We start from the raw sequence: 22,125 nt of genomic DNA on the forward strand, positions 1-22,125 counted from the left end.
ATTAGTTGCTCAAGACAATACAATGATCTTGACATATCATACATTTGATTAAAATAGGGTATGAATTCTCATTTTTCCACGTGTACAAATTGCAGGATCACATTGGCTATACATCATGTGTATACATACAGCAATCCTACTGTCAGTTGTATTCTGCTGCCCTCCCTGTTCCCCCCCCTTCCCTCCTCTCCCCTCCCATCACTATTCTCTACCCATTCTATTGTGACACCTCTCTCTCTCTCTCTCTCTCTCTCTTTTTCTTCCCTTCCCCCTCACAGCATCGTATATATGCACCTTCAGATGTTTATTTGCCTTAAGGAACAAGTTTATTATAACAAAATTACACCACTGTCACAATCTTTGTCACTTACACTTACAAATAATGGTTGGTGTTTCTGTATACAGAAATTTTGAATTTTGAATGGTAAGACATAAATGATTACTATAGATGTTTGAAAGCTCTCTTGGAAAAATAACAAAGCCTAATTTTATGATTTTACTTATAACATCAGCATTATATAGAATATTCTTTTTCTAAAAAACATTTTTTAGTTGTAGTTGGACATAATAACTATTTATTTTTATGTGGTGCTGAGGATTGAACCCAGTGCATCACACATGCTAGGTGAGCACTCTACTGCTGAGCCACAACCCCAGCCCTAGAATACATTCTTAACTTAAAAAAATTTGTTGAAAGAAAATAAATGAAATAAAAATCTTTTAATTTAAGAATAAAATTAACAATTTAACCAGTTTTATTCTTGTTTTTTGTTTGAAGACTATTACCAAAAAGGTGTTGCTTTTTTTTTAAGATTTTGAATCTTATTCTACAAGTTATAAGGCAGAATTGAGAATACTGAGTTGGAAAAATTTAAGTTATTTTATTTATTATTTTGCCTCAAGGAGTGTTTCCACAACATCTAATGCAATTTGGTGATCTATTCTATTTATAGAGTCCTTGGAGTAGGGGTGACCCTTTGTCAGATACTTCAGGTCTTAGCAAAAGGAACTGTCAGCAAGCTCTTTACAGCCATGGTAAGTTATGTAGGATGTAAGAAATGCTTGAACATTTAAATAATCTGTATCCTTAGTAAAAAAAAAAAAATCCAATAGTAACTCTAGGCCTGTGATTAGGCTTTTTGTCTGGTTCTTTAGAGACATTGGTACTCTTTCTTGAAAACTTCCCTAAATAGGTCTGTGTGTCACTGGATGCTCAGCAATTTAGCAAGGGTGTTAATCTCCCTCATTTCCCACCCCCATAAAAAGACACTTTTAACAGACTGATGACCAATATTCTTATAGAACAGAGACTACTACTGTGCCCTCACCTTCAAGTCAATGCCTTGAACAATGATACTAGCCCAGAGAGGACCTCAATTCCCAATCCCCTGATTAGTTTGCACTCCTGTCACCTTTTGTGGACACTGGCTCACACCAAAGCCTGACACATCCCTACTTTATCCCATTTCACCCACCCACCTGAAAGACCTTTTAAGAGGTTGTAGGTGTTTTATAGTCTTAGCCAACACATATGACAACAACTAATATATCTTTTGTTTTTGAGTACCGGGGATTGAACTCAGGGGCACTCAACCACTGTGCCACATCCCCAGCCCTATTTTGTATTTTATTTAGATACAGGGTCTTACTGAATTGTTCAGTGCCTTGCCATTGCTGAGGCTGGCTTTGAATTTACGATCCTCTCAGCCTCCTGACCTGCTGGGATTACAGGTGTGAGACATGGCGCCCAGCCACAACTAATATATCTTAATATTGGTATTCAGCTATCCTAATGTGATTAGTTTTCTTTTCAAAAGCAAATAACTGTGTAGTAGAGTTATGACTTTTCCCCATATACTTCCTTTAAGACTAGGTGAGATAAACACAACAGAGGGAAGCCTTTAAGAGCTTACAATCTGTTGTAATAAACAGAAGTTATTCTTTATGTAGACTTTAAAGAAATTATTTGGGGGATCAAAAGGACTAGGTTCACATGGATGTGAATATGGAATTCAAAAAAAGAAATAGCTTAATTGATTATAAAAAGTATTTAACTTGAGGTAGAACCTTGCTATAGGCTGAATGCTTGTATTCTCCCAATGTGATGGTACTGAGATGGGAACTTCAGGAGGTAACTATGTCAGGAGGGTGAATTCGTAGTGAATAGGATTAACTTTTATGAGATATAAGAGATTGTTCACTATCTCTGCTCTCTGCATAAAAATACAATGACAAGACCCCAGTCTATAAACCAGGAAGAATGCCCTCACTCACAATGAATCTGCCAGTGCCTTGATTAGACTTCCTGGTCTGCAGAACTAAATTATTATTATTTCTTATTCTTTATTAGAAAAAGAAATAAGAAATAAATTATTGTTTGAACTGTCTAGTCTGTGGTATTCTGTTATAGCAGCCTGAAGTAAGATAGCCCTTAATTATAAAGGCAGGAAAAATAAAGGGAATGGGAAAGGTACAAAAGAGAGTTGAATTAATCAGTCTCTTATTTATTACTGATTTAAATATAATTCTCCCAGAATCTAAGTGAATAAAAATGATGGTTATTCAGAATATTCAATAAATATTTATTATGCACCTATTATTATATGCCAGGCAATGAGCAATGCATTTTCTGGGGTGACTGTACCAAGTGTGGTGACAAGATGTGCTTTTAAAGTAAATAATGAAAAATTTAATATTTAGACATAGAAAATCACTAAATACTAAAGTTGAATTATTTTTTTATATATTGTCCCATGACCTCAACTCTTATTAAACTCTTATTATCTTTTTTAAGGATGAAAAAACACTTTCACTGGTGACAAAACTTTTTACATGCATTATTTTATTTATCATTCCAAGTCTGTGATAATTTTTCTACTTTATAGTTGAAGATACTGGGCTAAAAAGGTTTTAGTTACTTGCTCAAAGCTAACTATTGCACATGCTAGTATGAACTAGGACACAAATTGAGGTCTTTTGACTAGCAACCATTGTGAGCATACTGCAAGGAGAAGCTTTGGTTAATATAAGGAGAAACTGAATAATCACATGCCAAGACATGCAATGTCAAAAATTGACTTGTTCAACATTTTTGGAATTTCCTATTATTCTACAAGGCAGAGATCATGTTTTGGAGGAGTTCCTGGCTTAGCTATTTTACAATGCAAAAGATTCTAAGTTTGGTGTTTTGGTTATAATACTTCATAATGCTTCCTTTCATACATGTTGTTCAGTTGTTTACAAGACAAGGCAAAACCTAATTTCAAATCTACATGAAAAATATTTTTTTTTTTTTTCCTTTGACTGTTACAAAGAAACCAGAATGGTGTGACATAGGCTGGGCTTCAAGGTACAGAATTGGATGAGATTTTATTCTGTACTGGTTTTCTGGGTAATCTATGATTTTAGGATTTTAGGCCATAGTTTGCTGACTTTTTGTTTTCCCTTAGCACATTATAGAAAATAAAAGATTACTGACTGTGACCTCAAGTAACTTATCCGAGGGCAGAATTTTCTTATAGTGCATTTGGCTACATAAATTTTGCTCTCTTTACTTCCTTTTTTTTTGAACAGTACTGGAAATGGAATCCAGGACACCACACATGTTAGGCAAGCACTTAGTTGGCTCTCACATTAATAAGTGCCTCCTAATGTTTTGGAAATAAGAAAATAAAGTTACCTTCTATAAATTATACTGGAATTATAATTATAATGGAAAGAAATACTCTTGTGGCCCCATATACTGCCTATAAATACTATTTAATTTTTGGTTAAGATTTTATAAACAACATAAATGTAATCGTTTTAACTGTTATTATTCAGTGGCATTAAGTGCATTACACATTTTTGTGCAACCATTACCACCATCTATCTCCACAAAGTTTTCACCCTACCAAATTGAAACTCTGTACCTATTAAACAATAACTGAGAAAAAAAAAACAATCATGAGTTATGACCAAAAACTGATAATATAGTTCAGAATCAAGTTTAATTATTTTATTTAAAAGGTCCTTTTAACTTCAATCACAAATGACATTTTTTTTCTGATGATGTGAAATTAGATTTGACATTGTGAAATCAAAAAGTATCACAGTAAAGTGCTGAGTGGAGAGTTTTATCTTGTGCTACTTTAGCTAGATGTGAGGAATAAGTCTGTGGGTTTGTATGTGTACATGTGTCAGAAAGAGGTGAGTGTGTAAGCATGAAAGTATTTGAGTGTTTATGATATAAATGTAACACTGGAAGCAATCATAGAGTTATGTCTTCAGAGTTACAAGGAAAAACTTTCAGTTAACCTTCAGACTGGTAGTACACTCTACAAAAGCCAGGGAGATTTATAAACTCTACACTGCAAGGCACTCTATAGAAGTAAGCATATTTTGTAGACAGACACTGGGGAAGTGAACCATTTTAAATTTCAGCATCTGCAAGATCTGAAGCAACTAACAGGGACAGAAATATTTAAAGCTGAAGAAAAACTACTTATCGAAGCCTGTGACAAACAACTGAAGAAAAAAGAATTTTAAATATTGTTCTAATATTAAACTGGAATATTTAATATTGACATGTTTAATATTGTTCCAATACAAGCAAATGACTGATACAAAGTTTATTAAAATAAACTAAATAAAACCCAGAAAAGTATTAATTAGCAAGCAAGAAAGAATAAGGCAAAAACAAAATGTAATCAAGACACACATTTCTAGCCATTCATGGCTAACGGTTGCTTACAAATCTTAGTAAAGAACTACACTACGATTATTACTGTATATTGTTTTTATTAATGCAAACATATGTTTGTATATATTTATGTGGGTACACACACACACACCCCACATATATATCCAAAATTCTACTCAAGTGAGTCATTTAGTAAATTTCATAGATAATCTATTTTAACTATTTACTGTCCTCCCTCCTTATAAATGTAAGCTGTATGACGGTAACTGAATTTTTCTCTTTTCATTCACTGCTGTATCCCCCAAACCTTTAATAATGCCTGACATGTAGTAGGTATTCAAAATATGTTTTTCAAATGAATTTCACAGCACAGGCTGTTTTATCTCCACTAGTTCTTTCCATTTCCTTTATAAAGTCCTTAGTATAAAAGAACAGTTTCAGGTATTATCAAGGCCTGAAAACAAAATTAAATGACCTTTATTATAATTTTAATTTTGAAGATTAGAATGATTAAAAGAAATAAACAGTGTTTTTCAGAGGTAAGGTGTAAAAAAAATGGGTTCTTTTTTTATATGGACATGTGAATTTACCTTGTTCATACAAGGTCAATTAGAGTATAAAAAGATTATACAAAAGGACATCTCCTTATGTGTCAACTGAAGAAAAACAAAAAATATGACATAAAATAATTTCTCTTTACTTATATTTATAGTAAATTAAATACAATTAAAGCAATCTCTGCTAATGGTGGAAGGCATAGCATATGTGATATAAGAACTTTATTGTATTTGTAAACATTTTTTAAAAATACATCCCACATCAAGGAACTAATTTGGAGCTAAAACACATAACATAAAATTTGCCACTATATAAATTTGCCAGTATATAATGTAAAAAAAATATTTTTCAGTATTGGGGACTGAACATAGGTGTTCTACTATGGAGGTAAATCCCTAGTCCCTCTTATTTATTTAGAGAAAGGGTCTAGCTAAGTTGCCCAGGCTGGCCTTGAACTTGTGATCCTCCTGCTACCACTTGTTTAGCTGAGATTACAGGCATGTGACACTGTGCCTGGCTAATTAATTGGTTTTTAGTGTATTTACAAGTTTGGCAACCATTATTACTGTCTAATTTCAGAACATCTTTATCACTCCCTCAAAATACCTTGTACTGATTAGCAACTTCTCTCCATCTCCCCATATCCTTTGGCAACCACTAATCTACTTTGTTTTTATGGATTTGCCTTTTCTAGACAATTCATGAGAATGGAATTATACAACATAGCATTTTTGTGACTGGCTTCTTTTACTTAATATATGGTTTATAAGATTTTTCACTGTTGTAACATGTACCAATATTTCATTCCATTTTGTGGGTTAATTATATTCCACTGTATGCAATAATATATTTTGTTTGTCCATTCATTAGTTGTTTCCACATTTGAGCTACTATGAATAATACTGCTATGAGCATTCATGTACAAATTTTTGTACAGGCATGCTTATTTCTCTTGGACATATACTTAGGAGTGAAATTGCTGGGTCACATGGTAATTCTGTCTGATAATTCTATCTTTGACTTCTTAAGGAATAGCCACATTATTTTGCACAGGGCTGCACCATTTTATATTCACACCAGGCAGTGTATGAAGGTTCTAGCTACTCCACATCCTCACCAAATCTTATTATCATTTTTATTATAGCCATCCTAGTAGGTATGAAGCATTATCTTTTTTTTTAGTTATACTTTTCTAATGGCTAATGATGCTAAACATCTTTTCATCTTTTTTATTGGCTATTTCTATATCTTCTTGGAAAAATGTCTATTCAAGTTCTTTTCTCTTTTTAAACTATTTTTTTTTCCATTTGTTTTGTTGAGGTGTGAGAGTTTGGATTGTATTTCTTTCTTTCTTTCTTTTCTTTTGAGATGGGGTCTTGTTTTGTTGCTCAGGTTGGTCTCTCAAACTCATGGACTTAAGTGATTCTGCCTCATTCTGTCAAGTAGCTGGGATTTCAGGTACCACCATGCTCTGCTTTAAAATGTCTTTTTTTTCCTTTTTTTGATTATAATTATTAGTGCATATTAATTGTATAAATTATTTAGTTTCATTTTAACATGAAATATATTCTTAAGTGGTTAAATTTCACTGAGAAGAGCCAGAGAGAAGGCTGGAATGAATTAAGAAAAAAGTGAGTCTTTGAATATTGTTAACCTATTAAATTTCCTCTTGTTTTAATCATTTTTTTAACATCTTTTTCCTACCAAAACCTTCTTTATCTCTTTTCATCCCTAAAATTACTACAGGCATCTGCATCTTTCTCATCACAAAAGGTATTAATGGTATGGTACCCACCTTTGGTTTCTACTTTTTAATCTCTTCAACTAATCTCATTACTACTATGTAGTCACTCACTATAATGTGGATTACATCTATATCCAGGCTTTATTTTTCCTCACTGGACCATACCTAGCTACCTTCTTACTCCCACTCTGTTCTCCAAAACCATTCCACGCTGATCTTACATATCTTTCTTTTGTAAAACTGAATATGTCCCTCTCCTGTTCAAAAGCTTGTAACTCTATTTTTTCCCACTCCCTATATTATAGACAAACTAATTTAAGGGTTTCTCTCATTTTATTGTAATTATTAATGTGCTTCATTGTCTCTGTCATGAATTTTAAGTTTTAAAAGCAATTAATGCCAAAATAGGAATTCATACAAGTAAAAATGCTCAAAGAAATGAAAGGTAGCTATGCCATAAAAAAAGAAAGATTTTCAGTGTGGTTTTTATTATTTGAAATCTGTGGGGACAAAGACATTGCAAAAAAAATAAAACAAATAAAATTACAATTGGATTAGGACTACTTGAAACATTGAAGACATACATTTGCATTCTGTAAGTTAAAATTTTAGACCTTTTAGTTCTCATGCACTTTTGCCTAACAGCAGCAGTAGGTATTACTCTGCTGTGTAGTTTCACACTGCCACATGGCAGAACTGCTTTTTATTTTGTGGTATATGTTTTATCAATATAAAATTTTATCAAGTGAATGCAGATTAATTTTTTAACACAAAAACAATTATATAGTCCTATCCTTCAGCAAAAGACAAAACCACAGGAGTAGATTCATCCCTGTGACTTCAGAATTCTATTACACACAGCATCCAACACAGGTGGGACATAAAAGGAAAGTTTAACTATAATTTTATCTTTGAATTATTATAATATTCAATCACCAATATTGAATTAATCAGTAGGTTTTTTTAGGGAATGTGCTTAATTATTCCACAAATCAAAATCACATAATACATAATTACAATACGGTGTAAGCTATAAGCTAAACCAAATATATGAATGAAGATATTTACAATATTGCCCACACAATCCTGTGAGCATAACTCATACTCTAAAAATACTGGTGGGCAAAGAAAAGGTTTTCTAAAATCCTAGACAAATATAATTGCTGGGATTGTGAGAGAATAAAAGAAGGCTAACAAAACCAAGAGATGTTTTCTATTTTATAGATTTTTCTCTTGGGCATAATTATAAAGTGACATTCAAGTGCAACCAATGAAGTTCCCCCTTTTTTTTCCTCTCAAAATCCAAAGACATCAGCAAAACCACCTATTTCAGTAATAAAAATAAAAAGTCTTTGACTTTTTAAATGTTATCATACTGTCACAGTGGAATAAAATTAGCTTGAAAAATGATCTAAAGGCACATGATGCAGTTCATTATGTATAACAGCAACAGCAGCGGTTTCCCAGTGTTCATAAAGCCTGCTCCATTAAATTTACCTCCAGTCAATAATTAGGAGTCCACAAATAAACCTGGGCAATTAAATCAATACTACCAGGCAATTATATTCCAGAGTCCAGGCTCAGTGGCACAAAAAGGCACTATATCAAACTGCAGTATTAAGCAGTCTGATGCCATTTTCAATGCAATTTTTTTTTTTACATTAACTGGACATAATAAGCATATATCTAGATAATGTAGAATGTGTGTATGTATCTCCACATGTATTAGTCAAAAAAGCATAAGCTTTACTAAAATTTAATAAAGATTTACACACACATTGATTTATTACTTTTTATGGCCATAATTGATGATAAAATCCCTGATTAAAGTAAATTAAAAGAAATGCAAGGTCATATTTACAAGGTGAGTACTTTAAAAATTCATTAAAAAGTTTATTTTTATCATTTTCAAGCTAAAATAAAAAGAAAAAAATCTCATAACAGTCATTACTATACGCTCTGACATGCCAAGCCTTGGACTGGGTTCTGGGCATACAAAATAAAAAATGGCTTCTCTTCTATAAAAGTTTTTGTTTAGCAACCATGTATCTACACTTAACAACTTTAAGCAAAAGATTGTTAATCACCCTCTATTATTTTTGAAGTGTCTCCAGATAATGTTTCAAAATATATAAAATTGATACTAAAATATGAATAATTTACATATTTTATACTTATTGGCTTTACCAAAAACACAGAAACTGCTATTTTTAAAAATAAATGTAAAATAATTGCATTTAAAATCAGTTTCTATTTTTATTACTTACAAGGAAAACATTTACAGTGTTTTTCCAAAAATCACAAAGACAATATTTTTGCTATTTTGACAAATATGTTTTAGCTTTCATCTATTCCAGATCAGTTTTTAAATAAACAATTAGGTTGAGCAAAAAGAACAATAATGAAAAAGTTTTGGAATACATTACATGCTGTCAGTGATGTCAAAACAAAAGCTGGCTATGACTAGAAAAGCAGGGCTCTCACCTGCCAATAAACTGCCCTTGATCACTTACAAGAGGGGCGCATCCCAGCAGACTATATGTGTATTAAAAAAATACTTGAAAGGAAAGAAAAAGTATCACACAGGTCACAGCAGCAGTCTCAATAGACCCCTTAGGGATTTCAACTCGTCTTGGCCTTGTCATCCTCTATGCAGCTTTCCACTCGGCCCAGAAAATGTCGATAGGAAAATGTTTGAGGGGCCTCTGGTGGAAATTTTTTCATTCTTTCTGCATTGACAGGATGCCAAATCAATATTTACTTCCCACTAACAAGCTGCTCGAGGTCTCAGTAGAAAATATTGTACAGAATGCGGGAAGACACAGTAATAAACAGCTGTCTGGCTGTGAGGAAAACATGAATTGACTGGAAACAGGTCCACAGTAAAAGGTCACTGAAACCCATGAACTCCTCAGGTGTCCATATCAACTACTAACTTTAAAGACACATAACAAAGAATCTCTTTTCCTAAGAGGTCTGAGAGAATGGATCCTTTTCAGTCTAGCAGGTATAGAGGTTGACTCAATAATTTAATTAATGCATTTGCTAAGACCCATGTTGGTTCTCTTCCAGGGCATTTGTTTCATTTGTTAAGTCCAAAAGTACAAATAGAGGGTTAACTTTCCTGTCTACCTCTTGGAATACTTTTTTTATCTAAAAGAAGTAAATAATGGGTTTTTGTAAAAAAGTTAGGCATCAAGTAAAAATGTTCGGCTTGGAATTTTTCTTTGGAAGTTTTAATATATGAAGAAAAATGAAATACCTGTCCTTCTAGAAGTTTCTGAATGTATAACAGCCATTCCTTGTCATTTTCAGTTTCTATCTTCATCTTTTCAATTTCCTAAAAGAAATAAAAACTCCTGTGTTAATTGCATGTCTGTGAACTTGGGTGACATTATTAGGTATTTAATAAATTTAGGGAGTTATCAGTAGAATAATTTTCAACACAGTAGTCTCTCCCCTCAAAGTAGGAATATTAATGCATGCTTTTTAATATTTAACTTGCAAATATTTATACATATGTTGAAGACAAAATTATAATTCCAAATTTCATAATAATTTAGGAATACTTCATTTCGGCTTTCCTGGTAGAGCTCAAGATATGGACTGAGATGGGAATGAAAGCAATTTTGGAAAAATAAAAAAGAAGATGGTATTGTAAAAAAGAATCATTTTCAAGTGATCCTCACAACATAAATCCTTATATTAAAAAAATAACAACTTATCCACAGATAACTAATTGTTATACTTACAAATTGATAGAACATGCCTCTGACATATTTAAATGCTTGTTGATACAAAATATCCAATAGTTACTGATAGGCAAGGGATACTCCAACTTTAAGTGCCATAAGTCACTATTTTCAACTCATCAATTATCAAGATAAAATATTTCTGAAATTATATATTCACAAGTACATTTGATTAATTAAAATCATAGTTGAGATCTTTGCAAACAAAGGGGACTTTTCAAAAGGAGAAGTATTTGAGACACTGTAACATCTGTTTAAACTTACTATATGCCAGGTAGCATGCTAGGCACTTCACAGAGGCTATCACAGTTTTTGACATGAATCTATTACAGTTTGATGCAGTTTAAAGAACATAAGTCAGGGCTCTGCTTAGGTAAAACACTGAACTCTTTAGATCTCTAAAAGATCAGGGATCAGACTAAATAAGTTCTGGTTTACAATTACATATGGTAAATATACCAGGGTGAACTGATCCTTCTTAGAAGAAAGTGTTTATATTTCAGTCTTATTTCCTTTTAGGAGAGGCTTCATTTAAGGTAGTGTGGAATGCAATATTGCAGTGCTATGTGCTCTGGGTTTAGATTGCATTTGCCCAGAGACAGAGGTGCCATTTCTTCACAAAAAATGCATCATCCAGTCTATGGGACTATAATAAGAGACCTTTTCTAAATAATATATTGGAGGGGGACAACTTATTTCTAATTTGCCCATTCAAAGCAGTGTTTTCCTAAATTGTCAGCCCCAGAGAGGCTAACTTTCAAAGACCAAACAAAGGCAGTGGCTCTGTGTTCCAAAAGAGGTACATGTTTTTGTAAATGAAATGCATGTGTTCATGTGCATACACATGTGCATGGGTAAGCACACACAGACACACACAGATATACACACAGAGACACACCCACACAAGGGGTTTTGCTAAATGTGCATGTTAAAACTCCTAAGTAACAGTATATAATGAAAAATAATAATGAAAAACAGCCAAAAATTAAGGTTGAGGCCTCTAAGTTTTTCATTATTAATCAGCATATTTTAAGTTAAATTTAAATTTATTTAAAATTAAATCTCTCTAATAAAGAATGGTTAATACCCTTGGTAGAGGTATCATTATCTTCCATGTGTCTTATTTGAAAGTACTACTTCAAAGTTCAGAATTTGGTAGAAAGTCATAAACACTGTGACAGACTAAAGATAGAAATCTGATAATTCACCTTCTCATTCACCCATTGGATAAAAATAATCTTCACAGAATTCCTTTGGCCTCCTGTCAAAGAATTCTTGGAAGTTAAAAAGCCTTCACAAATTGTAGATATGCTCTACTCCAGATCTTGTAGAAGCTGATGGGGGCTGGAGGATAACCTCATATAAACATTTAAGTTTATCGTTTTATCTCTTCATTTGGGCAAATATCTATTGGGATATCCTTAGTGCTATCATATATTTAATCTTTTCAAACAATAAAAAAATCTAATATTGATGTTAAAGTTTAGAGGCAGAACAAGACCAAACATCCTCCAAAGGTTTCAAAGAATACAGTGCATAGACGTGATTCTACTCTTCATAGGGTGGCAACTATGTCAAAACACAGTGCTCCCCAGGAAGGGATATGGTACTACTGAAGATCTGAACCTTATGCAGGTAGTTCACTCAGGAGCATTTTACCCAAGTTAAAACAGTAAATATACTTTTTCAACAATATATTTTCAAAAAATATATTGACCAACAATAGCTTTGGATTAAGCCAGGAAAGCTTGTAGATTTACTACTTTTAAAAAATTTCACATACAAGATTTTTGTCTTATCAATGGTGACTCAGTATAACTAAATCCATTCAAACTGGCTTAATTAAAAATACTTGCTTACATGAAACATAATGATGAACTATATTAAAGAAAATAGAGAAGATAAGAAAGGGTAACTTATCTGAGTAACAAACAAACAATTTGAAAGATTAAATGCATCTACTCATTTCTATATCACAAGCTAAATTTTCCAAAAGGTCTTTTGAGTTGGTTAATACTCAAATGTATATTTTACATTGGCACCTTAACATTCCTGTCTTCATGAATATACTCTTAAAGATTGAATTCTGAGAACAAAATAAAAAGACATGTACTTAAATAAATGTTGAATAATCCTGTTATTAAAAGATACTTAAATGATCTTACCGATTCATCTTCTGTCTCCAATATTTCCTCTAAGTCTGACCGTGAAATGTTCAGGATAGAAGCTGCCAAGGTCTGAGCTTTATGGGCTGAGGTTTTACAAGTGTTCCTGTTTTTCTGTAGTTTTTTAAGCTCTCTGATTTGTTGCCTTATCACATAGACATCATTTTCTAACTCTTTGACCAAAGCCTGCAATATATTAGAAAGAAAGTGGGCTTTTATATGGAAATTATAATGAAGACAAAGAGTCTAAACATAAAAATGTGAAAATACTGGCTAATATTTTTTCAATATTTTATTAGTTGTTGGTGGACCTTTATTTATTTTTATGTGGTGCTGAGAAATGAACCCAGTGCCTCACACATGTTAGGCAACCACTCTACCACAGAGTCACAACCCCAGCCCTAGCTAATCTTTTTTTTAAGGATTATTCTAGTTTTATTTGTTTTGGAATATAACAGATTGATACTTACATCATGTCAATATGCAAAAACAAACAAACAAACCAAAAAACCTCTCTTAAGTGACTTAACCAATATGCTGGATTAACCAAAGCTCTCCAACCTCTCTTTCAATACATCATCTGGTATCTTGATGGTGAATGATTATAGCAAGCAGGCTACTTTTAGTCATAATTAAGCACAATTAACTCTGCTAGTTGACCTGACACCAAAAATCAGTTCTATGGATTCCTAAATGTGTGTGTGTGTGTATGTATGTATATATATATATACATACATATATGTGTGTGTGTATATATATATGTATTTTTTTTTTTTGACATAATTCATTTAATTATTACATAAGCTGATGAAAGATGATGAGAAAGAAGGGTTGTTTTTGTTTTACTAAAACTGAATTAGAAATGGCTTTGGAAGGACTTGAGAAAGACAAGTAGGGTAAAAGTTCAATTAAATGAACTGAGGGCAAGCCAAGCAATAAGGGATTGAAAACAAATCCTAAAAAAGCTAGGATTGCCTCACCAAAGTCTCTAAATTCCCCCTTTGAGAAATCAACAAGTGCAAAGCTATACCACTCCTACATTTGCGTAAGAAAAAGATACTCTTTACTTGGATGGAGAGTTCTGTGTCTGACTGCATGGCCTTGTGAGCTGAGAGTAGGTTAGTTAGATGTCGGAGCTGTTTTCAATCCTTTACTAGCTCACTGCAGTAAATAATTGTGCTCATATAACTGTAATTTGATAGCTGTTACTTAATTTTATTTCCATTTCTCCTCCAAGGCACTACCAATTTATACCTCTGCATGAAAGTACCTGTTTCTCCACACCATTAGCAAAACATCAAACATCTATCTAATGTTTCAATGTAGTATTTGAGTTTTTACTGTTTTTTTTTTTTTTGGTGGTATCAGGGATTAAACCCAGGGGTGCTTAAGCACTGAGCCATGTACATCCCCAGCCCTTTTTATTTTTAGATGGGTCTTCCTTAAGTTGCTTAGGGCCTCCCTAAATTACCAGGATTGGCTTTGGACTTGAGATCCTCCTGCCTCAGCCTCCTGAGCTGCTGGGATTATGGGCCTGCACCACCAACCCAGGTTGACATTTTCATTGTACTTTAAAGTTTCATTTCTCTTGTTATAAAGAAGTTGAGAATCAGCCTTGAGATTATATTTTTTTTTGTCATTTTTTTTTTTTGCTTCTCTTGATAATGTGTAAGAGTTCTTTACAAATTAGGGAAATTATATTTTTCTGTTTTATGTATTTCATTTTTCATAATCTGTTCTTTTTATTTTGACAATAATAGGGTTTTATACCAAAGAAAAATATGTTAAACTTTTTATGGACTCTGATTTATAAATCTCTTTCTTTCTCATTTTTGAAGTCAGTGGCATACATTAAAAAGCATTCTCCACTATGAGGTATAGTTAAAGCATGTTCAATTCATGATTTTTTTCCTTGCTACTTTTTGTTTTTATTTTTCATTTTTAAGTGCAATCTCATCTTTCCTCCACTGATTCCATGTGTTTTAGTTGAGTTTCTGGGATTCCATTCTTTATTAGTAAAATTTTATAATATATTTCAATTAGTGAGACTTTATAATCAATTTTACATTTTTTTCCCTTTGGAGCTAGCTTTCCATCATTATCCTTCTTTTCCAGATTTTTCTTGGTAATGTTTGCTTAATTTTCCATATGAATTTCAGATTAAACTTGTCTGGATCCCTGCCTCTTGCCCCAAGTCTTACTGCTAATATTATTTGAGTTATGTTAAATTTTATTTGGATAATTTTAACATTAATTTTTTAGTTGTAAATGGACACAATATCTTTTTATGTATTTCCTTTTTTTTTTTAAATGTGGTGCTGAGGATTGAACCCAGTGCCTCACACATTCAAAGCAAGTGCTTTACCACTAAACTACAATCCCAGCCCTAATTTTGGCATTTAAAGATGCTGAGTCTTCCTAATCAAAAAACAATGTGTTCTTTTCCATTTGTTTAAGCCTTTGTTTTGTTTCTAAGCATTATTTTAAAGTACTCTCTTTACAGATCTAGTTTACTCCTGGGCATTTTGTCTTATTTTACTCTGGAAGCTTCTAATACTGATTATAGCCTCTACATACAAAGACTGTTAACATATATTTAGCATACTGACTTTTCTCATTTGTTAGAGGAGTTTTTTTTTAGTCATTTCCTCTTTACTGTCTTCTAATTCAACCATTTCTGAAAAGAATGATAATTTTATCTCCTATTTTCCCATTTATTAAACTTCCAGTTTCTTCTTATTTTACTGATTAAGTTTTTTCTTAACAATATTAAATAGCAATATTGATGGATATACTTGACTTGTTCCTGCTTTAAATATCTTTATTTCATAGGAAACACTACGCTAAGTTTGAGTTGCAATAGCTAGATTTTAATATGTTAAGAAATTATATTTTATTTATATTTCTTACAGAAATGGATTCTAGATTGTCTGAAACCCATTTTAGCAATCATATAGACTATCATGTTATTTTCCATATGTCTATTATATAATTATTAATAACTTTCTTAATTTTGAATTGTCCTTGCATTTCTAGAATGAACTTCAATTAGTTGTAGTGTATTATTTTTGATCTGTTGCTGAACTCTATTTGTTAATACTTTATCTTTTTGCACTGATATGAAATTGAACCATTTTTATTTTAAACAATCTTCCAAAAAGGTTTGGATGATATCCTTTTTTTTTCTGTATTCTACAGTTGTTTTAATGAGACCAAATTTATTTGCTCTTTACTGATGTGATTGCACTCACTTGCATTTGACCTAATATTTACTGCAGGGGAAGGTAGCTTTTTGATAATTAGTTTTGATTTTCTGTTTGCTCAGGAGTGAGATTTGATATATTTTCCAGAAAAGTATCCATTTCATATCTTTCAAATTTGTCTGCAGAGTGTTGAGAGTATCTACCATGATTTTTACTCCCTGCATCTATGGCTATTTTCACTTCTTTCCTTAAATGGTTGTGCTTTCTTTTTCCTAAATTAAGTAAGCTAAAAGTTTATCCATTTTATTGCTCCCCACAAATTCCTAAATTCATTTATTAATTCTATAAATTTTAATTCATTTATTTTTATTTTATCTTCAGATTCTGGTTGTTTTCATGTAGTTTAATGCTTATTTTCATTTCCTCTTCTCTAATTTTATTATTTTAAATATACAAGGCTATAAAAACTTCTTGAGCACTGTTTTAACTGTATTGTATAGGTTCTTTTAATTCTAGAGTATTATTCTTGTAGGGATATTCTGCAATTTTTCAGATTTCCTTTTAATGTAAGAACTGATTTTTTAAAACCTAGGTGTTAGTGACTTCTGTGGTTTTATGAGCAATTTCAGTTTTTTTTGCATTACCTACACTATTTATAAACAGTTTATTTATATATAACTTATTTGTAAGTATTAATGTTATTTGTACTGTAAAAAGAAAATTTACTATTCCTATCTTTAAGAATTGAGATTCTTTTTAAAAAAATGTATCTCAAGTTGAAATCCTGGAAAAAATTTTTGAAGTGAAGATCTGTGTGCAGAAACTTTATGGGGGTAATACTTATGAATCATAACACCATAGGGAAGTAGAATGAGAGAGAAGGAAAAGTTTAACAGCATTATAGTTATTTATCTTTTCAAGTCCAGAAAATTTACTAGAATATATCTAGGGCATAGCATACTAAATCAGTTTTCCCTGGTTCATTTTATGTTCTTTTAAGTCTATTTCTGAAAATTATTTTTTGGTTATATATATATATTTGTTGTAGATTTGTGCTTTGAAGACTCCAATTATACATATATTGAATATTTGTCATGTGATCTATAAATCCCTTTGTCAACATAATTAGAATGAAATAGTGTATAGATTTTAAGGATTTAATGAGTTTGGAAAGATGTATCCATCTGTATAACCACCAACCTGCTCAAAACATATAAAATCTTCATATTCCAGAAATTTCCCTATTGCTCTTTCTTAATCATCCCTCCAACACAAAGCAATTGTTCTCATTTATGATCTTAATTGCTTGCTGCTTTGATGATATATAAATGCAATAATATACTATGTATTTCTTACACTCCTTCATGTCTAGTTTCTTTTTTTTATAGAAATATTATAATTTTATTTTAATACATTTTAATATTAAATTATATATTAATTACTAGTTTCTTTCAGTTAACATGGCATTTAAAAAATTCATCCACATTGTTCTTTCTGTCATTTTTTTTTCTTTTAACTTACTGTGGGAGGTATAATTAAGTTGCAGTAAGTTCAACATATTTAAAGTGTACACACTCACACCCATCAAAATATTTTTTCTGAAATAACTTTTTCTTTTCTTTCTTGCTTAATCTGCCAGCTTGCTTTTCTTTTCCAATTGTGTCATCATTTTCCCAAGTCCTTGCTTTTATTTCTACCTTGCATTAAAAATACCTGGTACTTATTAGAAGAAATTACATCATAAATATTTTTTTATTCATAATAAAATATTTTAATTTGCTCTACAGCTTCCTGGTAAAACTACTTTTCCTGTTTCTTTCCTTCTTTTTTATTCTAATATATTTGTAGAGATTTTGTGCTGAATCCTTTTCCAGGACTCATTTTGAGAGTAGATTTTCCTAGACCATCTATTGATAGAAAATTATATGGCAGAGGGGCCTGAGCTATGTTCCAGGCAAGTGGAATTTTATATATAAACTTAAGGGTTTTTTGCCCTGATGAATTCCATTCCATTGTTTTTGTTTTTATAAGTAAGCCTTTTGGCTGCAAGAAAAATTGCTTTCTTTAGATAGGTCTTATCTGTGTCTTTTCTCTGCTGCTTCTTGCATGGTGTTGTGGATTTTACCTGGTTTTGGCTGTTTTCTATATGTTTTGAGATATATATATATATATATATATGGTTTTAGTTATAATATAGTTTTATTGTAAAAAGGTATAGAATTTTAGTTTCTCATTTTTTTGTTTGTTTGTTTGTTGCATGATTCCAGGGGAGTAAGGAGCAAATAATGGGTTTATCCCTTTAAATTCAAGTCTGAATTCCCCCAAGGGCATTTTCTAATATTTTTATTATGCAAAAAGTTGAAAGAAGTTGTTCTGTGCACAGATAATTTACCATCTATATACTAAAACAGATATATTGACTTTTCTTATCCTTGCTTTATCATGCAGCAATTCATCATAAATCTATCTTACTTTGTTGATGCATTTCAAAGTTGAAGATATCTATACAGTTCATGCCTAAATCCCTTAGCATGTGTATCATTAACTAAAGATGAATATTTACAGTTGTTTATTACTTTTGAAGAATAATTTATATAGAGTGAAATGTATTAAGTCTTTTTAATTTTTTTTTAATTGTAGTTAGATTCAATGCCTTTATTTTATTTATTTTTATGTGGTGCTGAGGATCAAACCCACTGGCTCACAAGTGCTAGGCGAGTGCTCTACCGCTGAGCCACAACCCCAGCCCCTGCATTAAGTCTTTTTTAAAATATTTTTTTTTAGTTGTCAACGGACCTTTATTTATTTATACGCAGTGCTGAGAATCAAACCCACTGCCTCACACATGCTAGGCAAGGGCTCTACCACTGAGCTACAACCCCAGCCCCAGCATTGTCTTAATTGCATAGTTTAATGATATTTTATAAATGAAACCTTGGGTAATCTCCACCCAGATCAAAGTAAAGAACTGTTCTATCACTCTAAAATATTCACCCTTGTCCTTTCCTGGTCAATCCCCAGTACTACTCCAAAGAGCAGTTTTGATTTGCATTTCCCTGATATTTAGGATGTTGAGCTTTCTCTTTATGATTTATGATGTTGAGTTTTTCTCTTTTCATATACCTGTTAGCCATCTGCATGTCTTCTGTGGAAATATTTCTGTTCAGGGCCTTTGCTTGGTTCTTATTGGTATTATTTGTAGTACTGTTGTTGAATTGTATGAGTTCCTTATATATTGTGGATATTAACCTTTATCAGATACATGGTTTTCAATTATTTTCCCTAAATTTCCTAGTTGCCTTTTTTGATTGTTTTCTTTGCTGTGATGGTTTTTAGTCCCATTTATTGTTGCTTGTGCTTTTGGTGTCATAAAAAATAAAAATAAAAAAAGCCAAGACCAAAGCCAAGGAGTTTTTCCCCTATGTTTTCTTTCAGGAGTTACAGTTTCTGATCTGGTATTTAAGTATTGAATCGATTTACTTTTGTGAGTGGTAAAGATAGGGGGGTCCAATTTCATTCTTTTGCATACTAGGTATCCAGTTTCAACATCATTTAATGAAGAGCCTATCCTCTATATTGTCAAATATTAGTTGACCATATATTCGTGGGTTTATTTGAGCTCTTTATTCTGTTCTATTGGTCTATCTGTTTTTAGCATACTGTTTTGATTATGAGAGCTTTATAATCATCTCAAATCAAAAGGCATAATGCCTCCAACTTTACTCTTCTTGCTCATCATTGCTCTATCTATTTAAGGCCTTTGGTGGTTCCATATCAATTTTCTCATTTTTTTTTCCATTTCTGTGAAAAATGTCATTGGGATTTTCATAGGAACTAAATTAAACCTACAGATCACTTTGGGTACTAAGGCATTGTAATAATGTCAATTATTTTAGTCCATGAAAATAGGATCTCTTTCCATTTATTTTTATCATTTTAAATTGCTTTTGTCAATGACTTACATCTTTTAGAACTTTCACTTTCTTGGTTAAATTTACTCAAAGTGTTTTGTTTTGACACTATTGTAAATGGAATTGTTTTTCTTACTTCTTTTTCAGAGAATTTGTAGAAAGATACTGATTTTTTTTTTTTTTTATGGTGCTGGGGATTTAACTCAGGTCCTTGTGCATGCAAGGCAAGCACTCTACCAACTGAGCTATATCCCCAGCCCAACACACTGAGTTTTGTAAGTTGATTTTGTAACCTGCAACTTTATTGAATTCATTTATACCAACAGTTTTTGGTGCAGTCTTTAGAATTGTCTGTATAAACAATTATGTCATCTACCAACAGAGACAATTTTTCTTCTTCTGTCATGATTTGAATGCCTTTTCTTTTCTTGCTTCATTGTTCTAGCAAGGACTTCAAGTAGTATGTTGACTAAAAGTGGCGAGAATGGGTACCTTTTGTTTTGTTCCTAATCTTTAGAGGAACTACTTGTAACTTTTCACCATTGACTATGATGTAAGCTGTCATATACGGCTTTCATTGTGTTAAGGTACATTACTTGTATGATTCCTTCAAATTTTTTTTCACAAAGGAGTGAATTTTCTAAAATGCTTTCTCTACATCTGTGCATATGGCTTTTTATCATTCATTCTACTAATGTGGTATTATCACATTTATTGGTTTACATGGTTGAACCATTATTTCATCCAGGGATGATCTTTGTATATTCACTTGATCATGATGTATGATATTTTTAATGTGCTGTTGAATTCAGTTTGCTAGTATTTTGTTGAGAATTTTTGTATAAATATCTAATAGTTATAACTTTCTATTTTAAGCTGTTAATTTTGATCGGATAAAAAATATCAACACTTCTACTTTTCCTCCCTTCATATTTTAGATGATTTGCTACAATTTGTATTTTTATATTGTATATCTAATATCAATTGATGACATTGGTCTATAATTGTCTTTTCTTGTAGCATCCTTATCCGATGTTAGCATCAGTATAATGCTGGCTTTGTAAATTAAGTTTGGAAGTATTATTCCTCTTCAATACTTTGGAAGAGTTTGAGAAAGACTGGTATCCATTTTTTCTAAATGTTTGGCAGTTTGCTAGGGAATCCATATGGTCCTGGGATTTCCTTTCTTGGGAAGATTTTGATTACTGATTCAGTTACTTTAATTTGCTGTTGTCTGTTCAGATTGTTATTTCTTCATGATTCAGTCTTGGTAGGTGGAGTGTTATTAGGAGTTTCCAGTTCTTCTAGTTATTTAATTTCTTGGCATGTATTTGTTCACAGTATTCTCTTATGATTCTTTGTATTTTTTCTTGTATCAATTATAGTATTATTTCATTTTTCTATGTAATTTCATTTATTTTAGTCTTCTTTTTCTTGATTAACCTCACTAAAGATATATGTTTTTCTTTTTAAAAATCAACGCTCATTTCATTAATCTTTTGTAATACTTCTTAATACTTTATCTATCTGATTTACTTCTTCTCTAAGCTTTATAATTTCCTTCTTTCTGACAGCTCTGCACTTAGTTCTTCATTTTCTGGCTCTGTGAAATAAAGTTAGGTTATTTATTTAATAATTTTCACTTAATGTAGGTGTTTTTAATATTTATAAAGCTTTTGCTGCATTCCTTATATTTGGTATGTTGTGTTTCTATTTTCTTTTGCCTCAATTTATCATTTCCCTTTTGATTTCTTCTTTGAATGAAATTGTTCAGGTGTGTATATTTAATTTGTAGATGAGTGAATTTTCCAGTTTTCCTCCTGTTATTGATTTGTAGTTTCATACTATTGTGGTCAGAAAAGAAAAGTGATATGATTTCAATCTTCCTAAGATCTCTTTTGTGGCTTAACATCCAAACTATCTTGGAGAAAATTCTACATTCACTTGAGGAGAATGTGTACTCTCCTGCTTTGGGCTGTTAGGACCATGTGATCTATAGTGTTGTTCAAATCTACTGTTTTGTTATAGTTTTTCTGTCAGGGTAGTGTCTCTATTTTTGAGAAGGGGGTACTAAACTACTCTGTATATTACTGTATTACTACTTATTTCCC

The 22,125-nt window shown here is 31.7% G+C and overlaps 1 protein-coding gene across 1 annotated transcript in view; it reads right to left on the reverse strand.

The window, feature by feature from the left end:
- Cntln (centlein) overlaps positions 1-22,125 on the reverse strand; it is a 311,560-nt gene that overhangs the window by 6,654 nt on the left and 282,781 nt on the right. The window contains exons 25-26 of the mRNA XM_048783891.1: positions 12,901-13,086; positions 10,246-10,323 (exon numbers count right to left, since the gene is read on the reverse strand). Of these exons, the coding sequence (XP_048639848.1) occupies positions 10,246-10,323; positions 12,901-13,086 (264 nt within the window). The remainder of the gene's footprint in view (positions 1-10,245; positions 10,324-12,900; positions 13,087-22,125) is intronic.

Source organism: Marmota marmota, unplaced genomic scaffold (genome assembly GCF_001458135.2).
Source record: "Marmota marmota marmota unplaced genomic scaffold, marMar, whole genome shotgun sequence".
Lineage (NCBI taxonomy): Eukaryota > Metazoa > Chordata > Mammalia > Rodentia > Sciuridae > Marmota > Marmota marmota.